At 35.2% G+C, this 21951-nt stretch overlaps 1 protein-coding gene across 4 annotated transcripts; it reads left to right on the top strand.

The window, feature by feature from the left end:
* The first annotated feature begins 4921 nt into the window (after positions 1–4921).
* On the top strand, positions 4922–20638 carry LOC143234382 (acyl-CoA desaturase-like). 4 transcript variants are annotated; one of them, XM_076471700.1, is made up of 5 exons: positions 4922–5042; positions 8371–8617; positions 10424–10554; positions 14078–14283; positions 19369–20638. In XM_076471700.1, exons 2-5 carry the CDS (start codon positions 8440–8442, stop codon positions 19802–19804), a joined length of 951 nt encoding a protein of 316 aa, XP_076327815.1. In that variant the 5' UTR covers positions 4922–5042; positions 8371–8439; the 3' UTR covers positions 19805–20638. The 4 variants fall into 4 exon arrangements, with proteins under 4 accessions (XP_076327815.1, XP_076327816.1, XP_076327817.1 ...); XM_076471701.1 differs by lacking the exon at positions 4922–5042 and adding an exon at positions 5163–5308; XM_076471702.1 differs by lacking the exon at positions 4922–5042 and adding an exon at positions 5680–5704.
* Positions 20639–21951: the final 1313 nt, after the last annotated feature.

The following is a 21951-nucleotide window of genomic DNA, read 5'->3' as shown; positions in this document are numbered from 1 at the left end:
TTGTCATGTTAGCAATGTTTAAACTAACAGTATTTTCATTTGTGTTCTATGCGTTTACGTAGTTAACGAGGTTTAAACTTACAATAATTTCGAGAGTGTTCTATGCGTTTATGAAGTTAACAAGGTTTGAATTAACATTTTTTACCTTTGTAAAGTTAACAAGGTTTAAACTAACAGTATCTTCAAGCACGTTTTATCCTTTAATGAATTAACAAGGTTTCAACTAACAGTATTTTTAAGCATGTTCTATATTTTAATGAAGTTAAAAAGGATTTTACTAACAGTATTTTCGAGCATGCTCTATACTTTAATGACATTAAATAGTTTTAAATTAACAGTATGTTCGAGCATTTTCTATACTTTAAGGAAGTTAACAAGGTTTAAACTAACATTATTTTTAAGCATGTTCTATACTTTAATAAAGTTAACAAGGTTTAAACTGACAGTATGTTCGAGCATGTTCTATACTATTATGAAGTTAACAAGGTTTAAACTAACAGTATTTTCAAGCATGTTCTATGCTTCAATGAAGTTATAAATGTTTAAACTAACAGCATTTTCAAGCATGCCCTATACTTTAATGAAGTTGACAAGGTTTAAACTAACAATTTGTTCGAGCATGTTCTATACTTTTATGAAATTAACAAAGTTTAAACCAACAGTATTTTTACCTTTTTAAAGTTAACAAAGTTTAAACTAACAGTATTTTCAAGTATATTCTATACTTTTATGAAGTTAACAATGTTTAAAATAACAGTATTTTCAAGCTTGTCTTAAACTATTGTGAAGTTAACAATGTTTAAATTAACAGTATTTTTACCTTTGTAAATTTAACAAGGTTTAAATTAACAATAATTTCAAGCATGTCCTGTACTTTAATAAACTCGACAAGGTTTAAAGTAACAGTATGTTCGAGCATGTTCTATACTTTTATGAAGTTAACAAGGTTTAAACTAACAGTATTTTCAAGCTTGTCTTAAACTATTATGAAGTTAACAACGTTTAAATTAACAGTATTTTTATCTTTGTGAAATTAACAAGGTTTAAACTAACCGTCTTTTGAAACTTGTGTCTATGTATTGTAGATGCCACGTTTGTAGGTCACTAGTATTTTTATTTTACTAGGTTGACATATTTATTTGCATGAATACAAAATTATTTCATTACGAGATCCACTGCATAACTACTAACAGCGTGAAGCCTATTTCCACAGGTTTAGTAATTACCAGCATTAACTGAACTGGAAAAACCACCTGTTTAGCCTTCAGATTCATCAATTCAAACTACCACACGTACAGCGGTGATTCACATTAAACTATAATTCCAAAAATAATTAATGAGTAAAAGTAATGAGGAATGTACAGCAGTGTGGGAGCTGTATCTGCCCTTCATTACTGACAAATCCTATAGCAGTGGTCATCAGACCGACTGGAATACCACATAATGAGGGATGGATTCCCCTCTCACTGTCAAGAGTCAGGCCATCTCTTTGCATAGAGGATAACTAGGCATATTTTTTGTTTTATTTTACTGTAATTAAAAGATTCCCAAACGGGAACTGAATGATGATTGTCAGGTGGTCACATTTTTATTAAGTTAGGTGTGAAGGGAAGTCAAACATAAGAGATAAAAATCCCGGTCGAATCAAACATGCTTTCCCTTTCACCTGTGGGGGCGTTATAATGTGACAGCCAATCCCACTATTCGTTGGCAAAAGAGTAGCCTAAGAGTTGGCGGTGGGTGGTGATGACTAGTTGCCTTCCCTCTAGTCTTATACTGATAAATTAGGGACGGCTAGCGCAGATAGCCCTCGTGTATCTTTGCGCAAAATTCAAAAACAAACAAACCTGTTCTCCACCTATTGGCCGCTCTGTAGTTATACACAAAGACATACGTACATCCTTTTAGAGTTTGGTAAGCGTCTACACCTAGTTTGTGTGTTTACAAGAAAACTGTCCCTATTCAAAGTAGGAAGATTGAAAACAAAACTTTCTCTTGTTTTAAATGTTCTGGAATTTTACTAATGGTTTGTTTGTTTGTTTGCTATCTGCACTAATTTTGCACTAGCCGTCTCTAATTTTGCAGTGTAAGACTAGAGGAAAGGCAGCTAGTTATCATGACCCACAGCCAACTCTTGGGCTACTGTTTTACCAACGAATAGTGGGAATGACCGTCACATTAAAACGCCCCCACGGCTGAAAGGGCGAGCATGTTTGGAGTGCCTTGGATTCGAACCCGCGAGTCAAGCGCCTTAACCACCAGGCCATGCCGGGCCTTTTACTAATGGATTTCTGTATGATACACTATGTAACACAATTTTTACTTTTTCTTGTTCCTGGACAGAAAGTGTTATTTTCCAATTGCTTATGCCTAAAGTAAATGGAAAACACCTATTTTCTCTTCGAACTTTGCTTTTGTGACCTGGGAGCGTATAACAAAAACATGATGGGAGACTATATTTGGGGACTGATACGTGAAAGTGATTTACGGTTACGGCAGAAAGTGTTCGTACCCCTACGTCGTGAGTAGTTTTTTTCCTCATAACATAAAAAGTATCGCGATTAGGCCAGTTGTGTAGCCTTTCAGGTGAATAACTTGACGCAATCTCTCCTCATAACCCTCCATGATCGTTTGACAGTACTCGACTGGTATTTTCTTCCATTCTTCTTTACAGAAGGCCTCCAACTCTTGCAAGTTTTTTGGATGACGCTGATGAACCCTGGTCTTCAACTCATGCCAAACGTTTTCAATTGGGTTGAGGTCGGGTGACTGCGATGGCCACTCCAGAACGCTTATATGGTTCCTCTACAACAAGGATTGCACATATTTCGATGTGTGCTCAGGGTCACTGTCGTGCTGGGAGATCCAACGACGCTCAAGCCGCAAGTTCCGAGCATCATTCTTGATATAAGTGCATAATATATCAACATACTCTCTTTTTTTCATGATTCCATTGACGCGGTGAAGGCTGCCTATACCAGAAGAGCTGAAGGAACCACATAGCATGATCGAGTCATCTCCGTGTTTAAGTATAAGGACGGTGTTCTTTGGAAGATTTCGTTCCCCCTTCTTACAGAAAACATAGCAAACATTATTGTGGCCGAAGAGCTCGATTTTAGTCTCGTCTGACCAAAGAATACTCTTCCAATAGGTGAAGGGTTAATATACATGCTTTCTTGCATACCTCAATTGTGCTTCTAAATGAACAGGCTTTAAATATGGAGTTCTACAAGGACGACATGCTTTGAACCCAGAGGATCGTAACATGTTCGTAACTGTAGAGGTGCTTACTTCAACCCCAGTTTCTCTTACTAGTTTCTGTATGTCATTACGTGTTAAACGAGGGTTCTTACTAACTTCTCTGAGAACCTTCCTCTTGGTTCTCTCTGGAATTTTGGTGGGGCGTCCGGAACGGTGGAGTTTAGCAGTTGACCCTGTAAGCTTAAACTTGACAATTATGCTTTGAACAGTAGATTTCGGCACATTAAGTTGTGTAGCAATACCGGAAAGAGACATGAAACTTGTATGTTACAATAATTCGGTTTTTTTTAATCACTGGACACTTGTTTCCTGTTCGCCATGATGACCAAGCAGATAATGACAGAGACGGCGCTAAATTGCCAGAAGTACATTTTTTGCTGGCTAAATTCCAATAATTATGAACCCAGTGCCTAGTTCTGGAATGGTGTAATGTAGTTTATTCGCCAAACTAAACAAAAGTTTTACGGGAATATCAGTTTTTCCACACGTTCTGAACTGTACGAACACTTTCTGCTCATACTACGTTTGGTTATTTGTTTATAAACAGCTTATTTGTTGTTTAATTTACATAAATATTTACGTAGATGTGTGTTAGTGTAATATTTATAATACACTGTACTTCTATTAGCCTAATCGTGATACTTTTTATGTTTGAGCAAAAATCCACTCGGGACGCAGGGGTACGAACACTTTTTGTCGTAACTGTCATTACAGTCACAAATCTCTAAAACTACTCACTTGTAAACATTTTTGTGTAAATTTAGTATAAATACATGCAAATCTTGATTCATATATTGTTTTATTCAGATCTTATGTAAATGAAAATGTTCAAATTTGCCCGTTTTTATATAGAAAATAGATTAATTTCTAAATTTCATTATCCAGGTCACAAAAGCAAAGTTTGAAGGGAATAATGGCCATTTTATGTACATTTACAATATAAGCAATTAATAAATAACACATACTATCCAGGGACAATATTTGTGTTACATAGTGTTATTATTTTACGTTAAATACTCATTTCATCACTAACTGTTTTTAAATTATTACTTTAAATGTTCACCTTTTTTTATGCGCAAAACTACACTAAGTTATTTTAGGGTTAGAGAAGAGTCAACGCCATCAACCGCCAACTCTGGGACTACTTTTGACCAACAGTAAGTGAGAATGACCGTCACATATAACGTCCCCACGGCTGAAAGGGTGAGTACTTACAGTGACAGGTTTTTATCCCGCAAGCTGCAAGACTTAACAATGAGGCCAGCATTAAAGGACATTCTGTTCTGTTGACTTTGACCACTCGAGAGCTCCAAATTGAACCGTTGCACGAGTTCGAATCGCTGGTAACTCTCACGGTGATCTTTTTTTTTTATTATTTTAATTTAAAATGATTTTCTAAAAACAAAACGCCAACGTTACATCACATTATGCAAGACAGATCGAAATAACACTAAATTATCTTTTGGTCTTATTTCCTACTGAAATTTACAGTCTTGTTGGTAAAGGAACTAGGATACAATAACATCACACTATGTGACCTCTAAGTTTTTCCTTGTACTACTCTCCTTGCCTCGAGGGCTTTCCTTTGGCTAAGGCTAGTAAACAAGGGTTTATTACGGAATGGCGCTTTTACAAATACAACATTCTTATTGGTCGAACACATCAACGTGCCCCGATTTCGATACAGTCCTTTTATTATTCTTCCCCTTTTTATTAACAGACGAGTACAAACAACCCCTGATGAAGTGTTCATTCGCAGCTTGGGTAAATTATCACTATAGGTGAGACAGCATTTCGGGCAACCTTTATTTTGTTTATAATCAATAGGCTGCTTTGATTAACAGTTATGTGTTTCATATTTTTTATCTATTTCTCTTTTTTTTTTCGATAATAACGTTATTTTGTTTTAAATGGAAATTGTTGGCCCCTATATTCAAGAATTGTAAGCTCGCGCATTCATATCAGATCTTTTCCGTCTGTCACATTGCGCATGCGTGAAATATCTGTTTTTTTTTTTTCCCCCGTGCTGTTGAACGTTGGACATCAGGTAAGAAACAAGTGATGATTGCATATAGATTTTATGTTCGCGATGTCATTATTTTAGTTAAGGGAACATAACGCCATATTTGATGGAGGTTGAGACTCGACACGTGCGAAATATAGCGATAATTATTGACTTTTCTTGTCAAAAACTGTGTATCGCTTATTTTGTTAAATACCATCAGCTCGATTTTACCGCGCGGGCTCAGCAGATAGCCCGATGTTATAACAAAACGCACACACACATTGCCGAGTGAGTCGCGATGAATTTATCGCAGTTACATGTTGAAATAATTGGAGGATTTTGTTCTCCATTCTGTTTGATTGTTTTATGAATTTCGCGCAAAGCTACACGAGAGCTGTCAACGATAACTGTGTCCTAATTTAGTCGGATAAGACTGAGGTAAGGCAGCTAGTCATCACTACCCACCGCCAACTCTTAGGCTATTCTTTTACGAACGAATAATGGTATTTACCGTACCATTATGACGTTCCTATATCTGAAAGATCGAACATGTTTAGTGTGATGGGCGTTCGATTCTGCGACCCTCAGAATAGGAGTAGATTGCCCTAACAGCTTGGCCCACACTCTGTTTGAATCCCAGTTGTACCTGTCTCTCAGACGGTTGAGAAGTAGCATTTATCCATACGACGTGTATTTACTTATATTCAATGTACCTGTCCGTATTGTAACCAAGCAAAACGAATAGAGAAACTCTCACGTTTCCCTGTCATGCACTACATTCAAAGTTTCGAAGTGGTATTTTAATTTTAAATCCGCCAATTTTAATATATTATATACAAATATATAATGTACTTCTTCATGTAATAATACGTATCTATATACCAGGGTTTTGATTTTGTACTGCAATACGTGCTTTAAAAATGGTAAAAGTTTCAAATAAAGCTTTGTTTGTTTGTAACTGAGCACAAAGCTACACAATGGGCGATCTCTGCTCTGCTAACCACAGGTATCGAAAGACGAATTCTAGCGTTGTAAATCCGCAGACATACCACTGTGCCTCGGTGACGAGGGCTTCAAATAGAGGAGTCCCCCGCTAGTACAGAGGTAAGTCTACGGGTTCGATTCCCCGTTCGATGGACTCAGCAGAGAGCCCGATGTGGCTTTGCTACAAGAAGACAAACAAACAAATCAAATAGAGGATAAAACTAATTTTACGAAGCTCAATTTACACAGCTTACATGTGTTTTATAATTACAGGAAGTGTATGTATAAGAAAATAAACGTTTTTTACAATTAAACATTGAAATCCATAATATAAAACTACTAGCAAGTTTCATTAAATATTATATCGTATCGCAAGAGTACTAAAGGTGCATTATATAAGTATCAAATAACTTTGCTATAGAAATGATCCATAGTGTGTATGGGTAAACATCCAGTATCCAGATTTGCCTGGCACATTTTACAGTAGTTTTATATGTGAGAACTGAAATCTGCCTTAAGTGCACATGGGTTATGTTATTTTAGGATTTGTGCTCGAAAGGTAGATAAAAAAAATCCCTGATATAACGCATACATTTTCGTTATTTTGTTTATAAACTTTGGCTTATCCGTTAAATTAGTGAATTATTATTTTCCACAAAGCAGAGTATGGTATACAATTAACATATAGTACTGTCGTTAAAGATTTAATAACAAAAACAAAACACATTGCTTTTTGTATAGTGTCTACTATCTTAATGGGTATTCTAAACTACTATTAATATAAACCACCACAAAATTAAGTTTTTATTTTTCCAACTGTGCGTTTAACTTTCACCAGTGAGTTTCCTTGGGTCTAGTTCCCATACCCATAACGTATTTGGCCAGTGAGTTTCCTTGGGTCTAGTTCCCATACCCATAACGTATTTGGCTAGTGAGTTTCCTTGGGTCTAGTTCCCATACCCATAACGTATTTGGTTGTTGTTTTTCTGAACAGTTTTGAAAGTTTCATTATCGCTAACATTTCTGGCGAACATCTAAACTTGATGCTAGCGATATACGAAGAAACTGTAATTTTATTTCTGCTCGACGACTCAAACGATTTGAGCTTGTCTAAAAATGTCACCTTAAAAGTCAAACACTACATTTTGATTCACTATGTTACAGACTAGTATACGCATACTACGACCTAACGAATTAAACAAATCAGTTCTGACAGAAGGTCAAAAATACTTCAGCGTCAAAAAAAAAAGTTAATTTGAAAGGTAAATAAAAACCGTTTATTGGACAGTTTTTTTTCTCAGCTACGTGGAGCCATCTTTAATTTTGAAGTGATAGGCTAAAGGGTGCACTAAAAGAGTGCTAACACATTTCACAATGTGGAACTATGTGTGCATTATAAGGAGTGCTAACACATTCCACAATGTGGAACTATGTGTGCATTATAAGGAGTGCTAACACATTCCACAATGTAGAACTATGTGTGCATTATAAGTAGTGCTAACACATTCTACAATGTAGGACTATGTGTGCATCATAAGGAGTGCTAACACATTCCACAATGTGGAACTATGTGTGCATTATAAGTAGTGCTAACACATTCTACAATGTAGGACTATGTGTGCATTATAAGGAGTGCTAACACATTCCACAATGTGGAACTATGTGTGCATTATAAGAAGCGCTAACATATTTCACAATGTCGGATTATGTGTGCATTATAAGTAGCGCTAACACATTCCACAATGTGGAGCTATGGGCGTATTATAATTAGTGCTAATAAGTTCTGAAATATGAGATTGTAGGTGCATTACAAGGAATAATAGCACATTCTACTATGGGAGCATTATAAAGAGTGCTGATAAAATTTCGTTATTTGATTAAACAACTACAACAATACTGAAAGCTGTTAACTGTATTCTACCAATAAACAATTTGAGAGAGACGTACACGTGGTCCTTGTGCAGGAGTTAACACAATCTGGAACAAACAAAGAAAAACACTCAATTAAATGACGTATAGTATTGATGGACCAGTCAGAGCCAATCAGTTAGACTTAAGTTATTACAATGTAATTAGTATTTACTGGGTTTATCCTTGATTATCTACTATTTATTCATTAGATTCTAATACCCTGAAGTCTGCCAGGCTTCGCTGCAGCTGAGCGGTGTTTTCTCTTTCTTCCTTATGAGATGGATCCGAAGTTGGGAAATAGTGAGTCAGCTACCATGAATGTTCCTAAGAAACAACACAGGTCTATTCATATGGATCTGGTGTGGAGAAATGTGTGGATTTTTGTTATGTTGCACATTGCAGCACTGATCGGTTTAGTTCTATCTTTTACTGTGCCGTTGAAAGCTTGGGCACTCGGTAAGTTTAATAGTAATATTTTATTGTTGTTTTGTTTTATACACAATTAAATCTGATTGTCCAAGTGTAACGTTCTGTAGATGAAGATATGTGCTAAAAACTGGTTTGTTTCTTTCTTTTTTGAACTTCGCGCAAAGCTACACGAGGGCTATCTGCGCTAATCGTCCCTAATTTAGCAGTGTAAGACTAGAGGGAAGGTAGCTAGTCATCATCACCCACCGCCAACTCTTAGGCTACTCTTTTACAAACGAATAGTGGGATTGACCGTCACATTGTAACGCCCTCACGGCTGAAAGGGCGAGCATGTTTGGTGCGAGTGGGATTCGAACCCGCGGCTCTCGGATTACGAGTCGAACGCCTTAACACACTCGACCATGCCGGGCCCCAATCGGTTTTTAATTGCTCGATTGTTTCCATAGTATCGCTACAATCTACTACATAAGGACGCACAGCCATGGCCTAGCATGGCCAAGCGCATTAAGGCGTGCGGCTCGTAATCCGAGGGTCGCGGGTTCGCGCTCGCGTCGCGCTAAACATGCTCGCCCTCCCAGCCGTGGGGGCATATAATGTGACGGTCAATCCCACTATTCGTTGGTAAAAGAGTAGCCCAAGAGTTGGCGGCGGGTGGTGATGACTAGCTGCCTTCCCTCTAGTCTTCCACTGCTAAATTAGGGACGGCTAGCACAGATAGCCCTCGAGTAGCTTTGTGCGAAATTCCAAAACAAACGAAAAGCCACCCATCCGGTTCGCCGATATTTTGGCCGTTGCGGTAGCAATCAATACGCAACATGTACAGAACTACGTCGCTTTCTGCGCGACAAGCAAGTTTGTCTTTTTTTTAAATACTTTCAGCTGTGTATACATGTATATGAAACATGCGATACTCTGATTTGGTTGGGCATATAATTAGATTTAAGTGTAGGTTGGTAGAGATCGTGATGACTGAAGAGTATAAAACAGAATCGGATACAAGCACACCCCACGCTTCGTATTGCTTGCGTACAAAAACCATAATCATTGGTTGAAATTCTCCATTACATTTACTTGATTGTGAAGGAGGCACATTGACGAGATGTCTCCAATTTTATTCCAATCGGAACCCTCGGCTATAACTCTGTAATAATCTGTATGTTTTACCCGCAGCACATTACAATTTCGAAAATGTCCAAAATAGAGTGCGATTCAATAACTCAGTAGGCTTAAAAAGTTTGTTTGTTTCTGAATTTCGCGCATAGCTACACGAGGGCTATCTGCGCTAACCGTCCCTAATTTTACAGTGTAAGACTGGAGGGACATGTGGTTAGGTGCTCGACTCGCAGTCTGAGAGTCGCGGTTTCAAGTCATCGTCACATCAAACATGCTCGCCCCGGCATGGCCAAGCGTGTTAAGGCGTGCGACTCGTAATCTGAGGGTAGCGGGTTCGCATCCCCGTTGCGCCAAACATGCTCGTCCTTTTAGCCGTGGGGACGTTATAATGTGACAGCAATATAGTAGTCCAAGAGTTTGCGGTGAGTGATGAGCTGCCTTTCCTCTAGTCTTACACTGCTAAATTTAGTACGACTAACAAAGATAGCCCTCGTGTAGCTGTTCGCGAAATATAAAAGAAAAAATATTCTCACGCGTGCGCTAAATTGTAATAGTACTCCAGCAATAACTGGTCAATGTTCTCTTACGTTATTATAAACATTATAAAACCAATACTAATTAGACTTTCAATCATTTTTATAAAACCACCAGCTAATAACTACAAAAACAGAACAGAACAAAAACTGCCAACCACTTAGGAGAGCTATTTGTTTCTTGTAGGCGTAATAAGCTCCTATTGCTCAGGTCTAGGAGTAACTGCTGGTGCCCACCGCCTTTGGTGTCACCGAACTTACAAGGCGAAACTTCCTTTAAGAATTCTACTAATGCTGTTCAATTGCACTGCTTGTCAGGTAAGGTGAGAAGTTGTGTTTTTATACGTCTATTTACCTTAAATATTTAGACTTTCTCTGATTTTAGTGAAAGTGTTGAAGGCGCTAATTATAAAAGATGTGAAACATTATATACAAAAGCACTTCTTTCTGATCTGAATAATAGACGGTCTTCGCTAGATTTAAACAAATTCATTGTTTGAAAAGCTATTTAGTAACAGATAATTTCATTGGTTTGAAAGCATTTTAGTAACAGAGAATTTCACTGGTTGAAAAGCAATTTAGTAACATAGAATTTTATTGGTGGAAAAGCCTTATATCGCATCCATAGAACATGAGCCTTATGTGAATATTTTCTAATGTTTATATGATCTTTGTGTAGGTGATACTTTATGAACTTACCTGTATAGATATTTTGTGTTCGTTTGAAAGTGAGTACTCAATAAAAAATTCCTTTTTCTTTCCATCTCAACCAATCTATCTACAATCTACTTGGGTTTCATTGTTGTTGATTTTAATCTGGGGCTTGGATGATAGCTAATGACTGCTCAACGCAATATTAGAGGGCTCGTTGATGCGTTTTAATGTGTCACAGTAGTGTATTATGCATTGTGTGCTATGTTTTCATACACTTTTACAGTGAAGCTGTAAGGTATTGTGTATTTTGGCTCGCTTATTACTGTCATTATTACTCTTATTACTGTCATTATTAGTTACAGTCCACCAACTGGAGGTTCAAAGAACACCAAGTAACGGAATGTGGTTGTTTGACCATGTGAACTCTGACTGAGATAGTCAACAATAAAGGCATAACCACAACAGTTATTATATAGAAATAACAACAAAAACACAATCACAACAGTTATTAATATAAAAATAACAACAAAAAACACAATCACAACAGTTATTAATATAAAAATAACAACGAAAAACACAATCACAACAGTTATTAATATAAAAATAACAACGAAAAACACAATCACAACAGTTATTAATATAAAAATAATAACAAAAAACACAATCACAACAGTTATTAATATAAAAATAACAACAAAAAACACAATCACAACAGTTATTATATAAAAATAACAACAAAAACACAATCACAACAGTTATTAATATAAAATAACAACAAAAAAACACAATCACAACAGTTATTAATATAAAAATAACAACAAAAAACACAATCACAACAGTTATTAATATAAAAATAACAACAAAAAACACAATCACAACAGTTATTAATATAAAAATAACAACAAAAACACAATCACAACAGTTATTATATAAAAATAACAACAAAAAACACAATCACAACAGTTATTAATATAAAAATAACAACAAAAAGCACAATCACAACAGTTATTAATATAAAAATAACAACAAAAAACACAATCACAACAGTTATTAATATAAAAATAACAACAAAAAGCACAATCACAACAGTTATTAATATAAAAATAACAACAAAAAACACAATCACAACAGTTATTAATATAAAAATAACAACAAAAAGCACAATCACAACAGTTATTATATAAAAATAACAAAAAACACAATCACATCAGTAATTAATATAAAAATAACAACAAAAACACAATCACAACAGTTATTATATAAAAGTAACAACAAAAACACAATCACAACAGTTATTAATATAAAAATAACAACAAAAAGCACAATCACAACAGTTATTAATATAAAAATAACAACAAAAAACACAATCACAACAGTTATTAATATAAAAATAACAACAAAAAACACAATCACAACAGTAATTAATATAAAATAACAACAAAAACACAATCACAACAGTAATTAATATAAAAATAACAACAAAAAACACAATCACAACAGTTATTAATATAAAAATAACAACAAAAACACAATCACAACAGTTATTAATATAAAAATAACAACAAAAACACAATCACAACAGTAATTAATATAAAAATAACAACAAAAAACACAATCACAACAGTTATTATATAAAAATAACAACAAAAAACACAAAACAACAGTTATTAATATAAAAATAACAACAAAAAGCACAATCACAACAGTTATTAATATAAAAATAACAACAAAAAACACAATCACAACAGTTATTAATATAAAAATAACAACAAAAAGCACAATCACAACAGTTATTAATATAAAAATAACAACAAAAAACACAATCACAACAGTTATTAATATAAAAATAACAACAAAAAGCACAATCACAACAGTTATTATATAAAAATAACAAAAAACACAATCACATCAGTAATTAATATAAAAATAACAACAAAAACACAATCACAACAGTTATTAATATAAAAATAACAACAAAAAACACAATCACAACAGTTATTATATAAAAATAACAACAAAAAACACAATCACAACAGTTATTATATAAAAATAACAACAAAAAACACAATCACAACAGTTATTATATAAAAATAACAACAACAAACACAATCACAACAGTTATTAATATAAAAATAACAACAAAAAACACAATCACAACAGTTATTAATATAAAAATAACAACAAAAAACACAATCACAATAGTTATTAATATAAAAATAACAACAAAAACACAATCACAACAGTTATTAATATAAAAATAATAACAAAAAACACAATCACAACAGTTATTATATAAAAATAACAACAACAAACACAATCACAACAGTTATTAATATAAAAATAACAACAAAAAACACAATCACAACAGTTATTTTTTACAAATGACAACAAAAACACACAATCACAATCGAACAAGCACCACAGTTTACCAAACATATATAAGATTCAAAACTAAAATTAATGTTAGTTTACTATTCAAGTCTAAGCCTAACCTTTGACAACGTCTCTGACAAAAATTGCTAAAATCTGACAAAACAGTTTTTTGATTAGGAAAGGCGACTGCAAGACCAGTAATGCAGTAGGAAGCTAAGCCTTCTCTCCTTCCAACATATACGTTTGATAGGCTAATCTTTTTACCGAAAAGGCTTGACGTGAGAAACATACCAATGCACCCAACTTTTAATTTATCGCTGAGCTGCACTTCCAATAATGCTGATAGGGGGCGTTGTAGTTGACTCTCCTTGTTTATATTCGAATATTTTTTGTTTTAAAATCTTTTTACATTATTACTGATATATATATATATATATATATATTTATATTCCAAACGAAGTCCTGGTGGCACCTGAAAGAAGTTTGTAAGGTGGATGAATATTAACAGAGCGAAAATTAAAATAATAGTCCTATAAAACTAAAGCCTCAGCTAGGATTAATTTCGCCAAGAAACATCTGCTACTGTCTTAGTACTTTCTTAGAAACTGAAATATCTAGTTACTTGGTCATGATGAAAAAACAAATAAAATCGTATTTGTCTGAACTAGAACATCAGATATTTTATAAGGATTTTCAAACATTTGATAAACTAATATCTTAATGAATTATATTGCAAATAAAATAAAAGAAATATTTAATATTTATATTTACTTTTATCATAAACTTATAGAAATATACTAGTTTTTTTGTCCAGAATGACCTCTACGAATGGTCAAGAGATCATCGCGTTCACCACAAGTTTTCTGAAACGAATGCTGATCCACATAACATAAACAGAGGGTTTTTCTTCGCCCACATGGGCTGGCTCATGTACAAGAAACATCCAGAAGTCCGCGAGAAAGGAAGGACTGTCGACTGTAGCGACCTCTTACAGGATCCTGTGGTGAGGTTTCAGAAAAGGTAAACAAATATAACAGATATTTATCTCGTTATTGTGGTATGCACCCCAATGGCAGGGTGGTATGTCTGCGGATTTACAGCTCTAGAAATCGGGTTTCGATACCTGTTGTAGACAGATCACAGATAGATCGTTGTTTAACTTTGTGCTTATCTACAAACTAACAATTGATTTGTTTTAAAGTAATAATTAGTATATAAAATCTTTAAATATGAAACTTATAATACAATCAATATGACTTAAACATAATCTATATTACATTCGTTGACTGTTATATGTGCTAATATCATGTTCCCTGTTTGATTTTAATGTTTGCATACATTAAACCTTCCATTTACCAATGCATCAAACAGACCTATAAAGCCGACATAAATGGCATATGTCCTTCTTGAGTGGGGGCAGATAGCCTAGTTGCTTTGCGCCATAAAACGCCAAACCAACCAACCAACCTTCTTGTGTGTATAAATTAACCAAGCATGGCCTACTGCTTAAAGTGTACTTGGCAACGAATCACAGGCTTTAGGTTCGAACTGTGATGTCCTAAACACGCTTTCAGTTCTGGCTGCATTATAAGAGTGACACTAAACCCTGTTTGTTTGTTCCAAGAGCCGAGCAACACTTTTGTACGGATGGGGCTTTTGACTTTTTCCATCCCCGAGCTATTTGAAAAAAAAACAACTTATTATAAAAACGGCTGGTATGGATAGGGGCGTAGCCAAGGGGAGGGGGTTGGGGTTAATCCCCCCATGTATCCAAACTTTTTAGACAAGTTCAGTTGCCACCTGTGAAGTTTCATAAAGATCCGTGATTGCATGGCAGATAATTTCACACACAACAAATGGACAAATGCAAATTTCTGATTGAACACTTTTAATACAGCAAGTTTTTTCAGAACTAGAGAAATACACTCGAATATCTATGAAAGGCTCAAACGCCTCTTTGTTCTTGCCAGAACATCTACAACACAGTTTGGTTCAACTTTAATATCACTGTGAATGTATAATGAGGCCAGGCCATTCAATCGATCTTCAATGGTGGTATTTCTCAAATACGTTTTGAGTCTTCTGAGAGTTGAAAACGAACGCTCCATTGAGCTCGTTGACACAGGCAATGTGGCAAATACTTTCAACAGTCTAGAAATGACAGGGAACATTTCTGTATTGCACATTGCATATGCATCTATGATATTTTTTGGTCTGTTGTTCGCAAGTGATTTGTACTAAACCGTAAGTTCACCTACTGCAGCTAGTGAAGTGCTGTCAATGTCAGCCTTGTATATATTGGCCAATTCTTTAATTTGGTGACATTGTTGTGCTGTATGTTCTGACCATTCTGTGGTAGATCCTGATGGTAGTAGACACATGAAGTTTGTAAGGAGACTTTTGTGACTGGACAGACGGTCACATATTTGTGAAAGAAAGTGATCAACAAATGGTACAAATACAACAATACAAAAGTACTCCTCAGGGCTAGTGGTTTGTGGATTAGCACTGTACATCTATCTTTTAGCCTGCCTTGGCATTATGATGTCAATTTGAAGCTCACTACACAGAGTTTGAGCCTCACAGAAAATGTCGTTAAATTCATTCACAGTATTATTTCTAAGTGAATGGATTAAATCTTCCACTAAATCAATGCTCTGTTGCTGCAGTACGTTGCACAGAGGTAAACTAAAGGAAAACAATTTAGCAATGGTAAGTAGAGTGATGATGAATTCTGGCTGTGTTATAGAACACAACAATTGCTTGGCTTGCGTGGCAGAATCTCTGTTTTGCCAACCCAATATGGTCTCAAGGGCATCTGTAACTGCATGGATTAATTCTAGTAAGACAATGACTGAGCCATGCCTCTCAACCCACCGGGTGGGCCAGAGACCTTTCTAACTTTTTTTTTATTCAAGTGCTTTATTCTCCACCAAAAAAAAGAGCCAAAACATGCTTTCATTTGGATGTATTGAGAAAGTTTTCAATGCTAGAAATTACTCCCATGCAATTTCACATAAGAACTTCTTTACAAGCATCAGAAATTGCCAAGTTTAGGGAATGGGCACTGCAGTGTACATAGGGTGCAAGTGAGAATTTATCAGTTATGTGTCTCTTGACACCATTGAATTTCCCACTCATAGAGGTAGCACCGTTGTACCCTTGTCCTCGCAGGTAAGCCATGTCAATACCATATTTTATCAGATAAGTTATGATAACATCAGCCAAGTTTCTGCCTGTCACATCATAAACAGGTATAAATTGCAAAATTCTTGTCTCATTGCAACAGAGTTGTCATTGGCATGCAGACATCTAACACACAGCGAAAACTGTTCAATGCCTGAAATATCTGTTGTTTCATCAGCTAATATTGAGAAACACTTTGCAGCATTATACCTGTTGACAAAAGCATCAAGAACATGAGTATTACAGGCATTGATGATTTCATTTTGAATTTGAAGACTCAGATACATAACATTCCTCTTTGTACTCTTAAGGCTTGCTGAAAGCTTGACATCACCCTTTGCCCTGTAGTGCAAAATTGCCCAAAAATTTCCATCATTATTGATGGGCTCCTCATCAGTTTCACCAACAAACATTGGACGAGAATCATATTTTCCCCTCAAAGGTAAACCCTGTCTCCCACACAGCAATATAGTATCAATAATAGGCATTAAATATTGCCAGTTCTGTTCAATTTCTTGCTTGTAAGTTGCATCAAGCTGCAAGTGCACAGATGAACTTGTGTTTATGACCTGTAGAAAATTGTTAGCTTTTCCTTTGCTGTCTTGGTGGTACTGTTTCAATTCAACAGCCTTCTTCCAGTTTGTGTATGGAAATTTCACTAGTTGTCCCAATTTCTCGCTTCCAACACCAGCACCATCAGGAACAAAAAGACAGCAGTACTTGCAGAAAGCATCCTTTGCATGTTGAATGTGGAGTAGCCATCTCCACTGTGAAAGCCAATGATGATGAAAACGCAGCTTTCTTGGACCACACTGGGGGAAAACATAATCACTCCCTGACTTCCAGACATTCTCAAGGAGGCATTTTTTGGTTTCAGCATTTATCTAAAAGAGACAGAAAGACATAGTTCTAATTAAGTTATTTTGCACATAGGAAAGTTTGTTATGAGAGTACAATAACCTCTAAGAGAAAGGCTTAGAGCTGTACTTCACAGAGCAGGCCTAACATCCTGTGGCTGTAGGCCTACAATCACTAGCAGCAATGAATATTTAGTCTAAAACTCATCAGGATGTTGCGTGATGTTTAATACAAAATTAATATAATGAGGAGTCGACTTACCTGTTTACCAATGCTGACATCATCAGAAATGTAATTTCCAATGTCCCAGACTGAACCTGAGATGGTAGTGGCAGCACTGATAGAAGGCCACGGTGATGACTCTGACAATTCAGTTGACAATTCTAATTCAACCTGATTGGCTGCAGCAAATTGATCAGGTTCAGCCTCATGAATGGGTTTAAAGAACCCATGCAGTGCCTTTTGCTTTTCAGGCTTGACATAGTGAATGATTGTTTATCGCAACTTCTTTTGTCAACGTCACATTCACAGTACCATTGGCGCCATCTATAGTGAATGATTCACTATAGATGGCGCCAATGGTACTAGGCTAGTGCCATGGTGCTGCCAGCCTGCCACGGTGCTACTTACTGTTTATTTGTGAAGTTAATTCTTGAAATCCAGGGAATCTGAACATACACTGTCCATGATATTTGAATACAGATTAAAGACACCATACATATATTTTGCACTCTCCTGAGTGACTCTATATTTTATATGTTGATGACAGCACTGTAGGCCTACTTTGCTGGGTCTGATAACTTTAAGTTATATATTATATATACAGGCCAATATATTTATTTATGATTATAAAATAAGACAAACACCTCAGTGTGCCATTCTGAAATTTGCCAAAAAGGTGGTCTCAGGATGCATAATTCAGGCTTTTCTTTTATGTTTTTATTAAAAAATATTCCGGGGGGCGTGCCCCCGGACCCCCTAGCATGGCTTTGCGCCTGCGGCGTTTGCATCAAGCAGTCAAACTGACCCGCCAATGGCCATTTCTGGCTACGCCCCTGGGTATGGATATTACATCTTTAATTAAAATATAGAACAATGCTTCGATCTTCTTATGTCATCTTCAGGTTAAAAAAAAAAAAAGAGTTTTTAAACAGCCATCTTTAGAATACATTTTTTTACTTCAAGTGGATCTCTCGTCATTATGAAATCCAAACTAAGGGCGGCTATGTCTGAACTCTAGAAGAGGGGATTCTAATCTAACCGTTTGTTAGGCTTAATAGACCTTGTCTGGGATCTTCTGATAAACAAAATTACACGTTACGTATAATTTTTACCATTTCTAAATATTGTGAAGGTTATTATGTAGGCCTAACTTGAGCCAGACTTTTATTATCATTTTCTTTTTCCTGATATTTTAAAATAGTATTGATCTTTAAAACTGGACAAATCTAGATGCTGAGAAAACGCTGTTAAAGACATCTTATAACTTTCAAGTTAAGCACAAAATAATGTTGCAATCTCTGGAAGATTTTTTTTTTTATTTCACGCAAAGCTACTCGAGGGCTACCTGCGATATCCGTCCCTAATTTAGCAGTGCAAGACTAGAGGGAAGGTTACTAGTCTTGGACTACTCTTTCACTAACGAGAAGTGTTTAACATAGTTTCATCGGCAGATAAATTTGCCAAGTTTTAAGGGTCAGAACTAATTTATGTTCTACCTACAATCTGTTTGTCACTCACAATGAACTACTTATCGTATGAAATGTGATTAACCCTAAAACCTGCCACGTAAGTTCTATATGTCTTGTAACCATCTGGATCTAATGGATTCGGTATCTAATTGGTACAATAAAACAACATAAAGAAAATAAAAATAACCTTAGCACATTTATCAATAACTTTATCGTTCGATTTATGGTTGTAAGTATTTCATTTTTTATGCACCTAAATTTAATAGATTAATTTGGCCTGTTCCTTGTTAAAGATTGTTCGATTCTTTTTTAACGTACATCAACCTAACGTTAAAGTTTGGAGATAATTATATAAATTTATATCCAACAGGTTCTATATTCCACTGGTTATTCTCTGCAGCTTCTATCTTCCAACTATGATACCAGTGTGGTGCTGGGGAGAGAGAGTGTGGATCGCTTTCCTTACTAACGGTATTCTGCGCTATGTTGTAACGCTGCACATCACGTGGTTAGTAAACAGCGCTGCGCACTACTGGGGAAATCGACCTTACAACCGCTTCATGGAAGCGCGGGAAAACAAGCACGTCGCGTGGTGGGCTATGGGAGAAGGTTTCCACAACTATCACCACGCGTTTCCTTTCGATTACTCCACAAGCGAATACGGTTGGAAACTAAATATTTCTACCATATTTATTGATCTTATGGCCATGCTGGGACAAGCGTATGATATGAAGACAGCGGATCGTGATATTGTTAAAAAAACCAAGTTGAAAACTGGAGATGGAACAGAAACTTTTCAACTTTAGATATAATTTTGGGCTTTACAAATTGCACTCTGAAAATGTAATTCGTAAGTCGCACCTTTAGGTCTATAAAAAATAACAAAACGAACCGTTTTCAAACGAGATACTTTCATTCATTATGATTTAGAAAAAAATATATTAATTTTTTGTGATTTTAAGCTTCCGACAGTCTTAGAAGTGCAGTAAATCACAATATTTAAGTAAAAAATATATTGTGATTATATAAATATGAAAATATTTGTTCTTTGCACAAATGGTTTAAATTTTGGAAAGTGCTGTGCTTTAGAGCCAATTTAGAGGGCGCTTTATTTCCTCTTTCAAGGATGTGATTTTGTTTCGATGTTAAATGTTCGTTAATTCAACATTTAATACAGTGAAAAACAGCCAAAAGTGTACAATAATAAATAGTATGTTACATAAATTTATAACTGGTCCAAGAAACTGTTGTTCCTAATTTGTTGCTATTACATTGGTCTTTTGAGAACTTTGTGAATTCTGAAATCACTGCATGTTTATCACTTAGTGTTGTATACAATTACAATCGCCTTTAGGTTGAAGTAATGTATTGTGGGTACACGCATCGCTGCTAAACCTGATGTTTACGATTTGTCATTTCAATAAATAAAATCGCACACACTAGACTTTTTAAACAAAACATGATATAATGTATTTGGTTAATAAGTTGTTATCCGTGTAACTCTCTTATTTGAAAAAATATACGTTATTACTTTATAATATGTTCTTTAAAAGCGAGAGTACAAAATATCCTAGTTTAGAAGCGATTTTATATAAAATGACTTTGTTATGTGTCAACTTATTATAAACTCACTTCAGATATTATCTATGTGTTGATTTCTGTTGTCTTAAACACAACTGCCTTCAAGTTCAAATAAAAGAACATGATTTTAACTAAGAAAATTTTTTATAAATGTTTTTACTGCCTCTATGAGTGCCTAAAAACGTCGGAATCGACTAGAGAGGATGCAGAGTGAATGGAATAGCGACAACATTAGACTAGGGAGGGCACGTGATGAATTAACTATCTCTTCTTTAACTGTCACATATTTTAAGGCTGTAACTGGTTCCAGTGAAGTATTAAGTAGCTTGACTCTGTGATAAAATCACGTTCTATCAGAAATTTAGGAGGTTAATTCTGAGTCTGATAATTTAACTGAGTTTTTATAGTGTATCTTAAGTAACAACACTGCACAAACTTGTAAAAATGAATACAATTTTTATTATAAAACTGAAAAGAAAACCCAGTGGACGCACTAAAAAAGACAGTCTCTTCTACTAGGCTATCCTTAGTACTTATGATATCATTATTCGGACTGTTATTCTCGGCTTTATTATATATATGATTGTTATTATTTACACAACGTAAACACGTTTTCTGGTTACGATTCACACAAAAATGTCTGATATAATACCTGACGGTTTTGTCTGCATCATAACCAGAAATAATTTGTTCTCCATTATTACCAGGATCTGAACCTCCGAACCCTAATACGGGAAGTTTAATCACTTGGCTATCAGCATTCCGCAAAACTATAGGCTATGTTTAGCTGTATTGTTTTCTTTCTAACTCTGTACTGATCCCCGTAGAAACAAACACAATGATTTCAAATGTCGTCTTTCTGTACGATATCCTTGTGGAACTAAACTAAGAAAGTATTACTGAATTCAACTGGATAACTGTGGTTCTTTGTCTAGTCGACAGCGTTACTTCGTAACTATCGTTCTATCACAGAATTGGCCTATTGTTCTATTCAGAGAACGTCAACTCTGCCAGAAAGGAGATTACAGTCCCAATCCTTCCAAAAAATGTGATATCGTTACTACAGTGTCCTCTTGCACAGAATAAACATCTGACATGGAAAACAAAGAAACAAAACAACTAGAATAAGACAATCTCAACGAATATCTTTTAGTAGTAGTATGTTATTCTTTAAATGTGTACCAGTAGTACTATTATGTTATTTGTAATTATGTACTTGTAGTAGTAGTATGTTTGTTTAATTGTGTACCAGTAGTAGTAGTGTTATTTTTAATTGTGTACTAGGATTAGTAGCATGTTATTTTTAATTGTGTACTAGGATTAGTAGTATGTTATTTTTAATTGTGTACCAGGATTAGTAGTATGTTATTTT

This window comes from Tachypleus tridentatus, chromosome 12 (genome assembly GCF_004210375.1).
Source record: "Tachypleus tridentatus isolate NWPU-2018 chromosome 12, ASM421037v1, whole genome shotgun sequence".
In the NCBI taxonomy this organism is placed as follows: domain Eukaryota; kingdom Metazoa; phylum Arthropoda; class Merostomata; order Xiphosura; family Limulidae; genus Tachypleus; species Tachypleus tridentatus.
The sequence above is the reverse complement of the archived record's forward strand: the minus strand, read 5'-3'. Positions and strand labels throughout refer to the sequence as shown.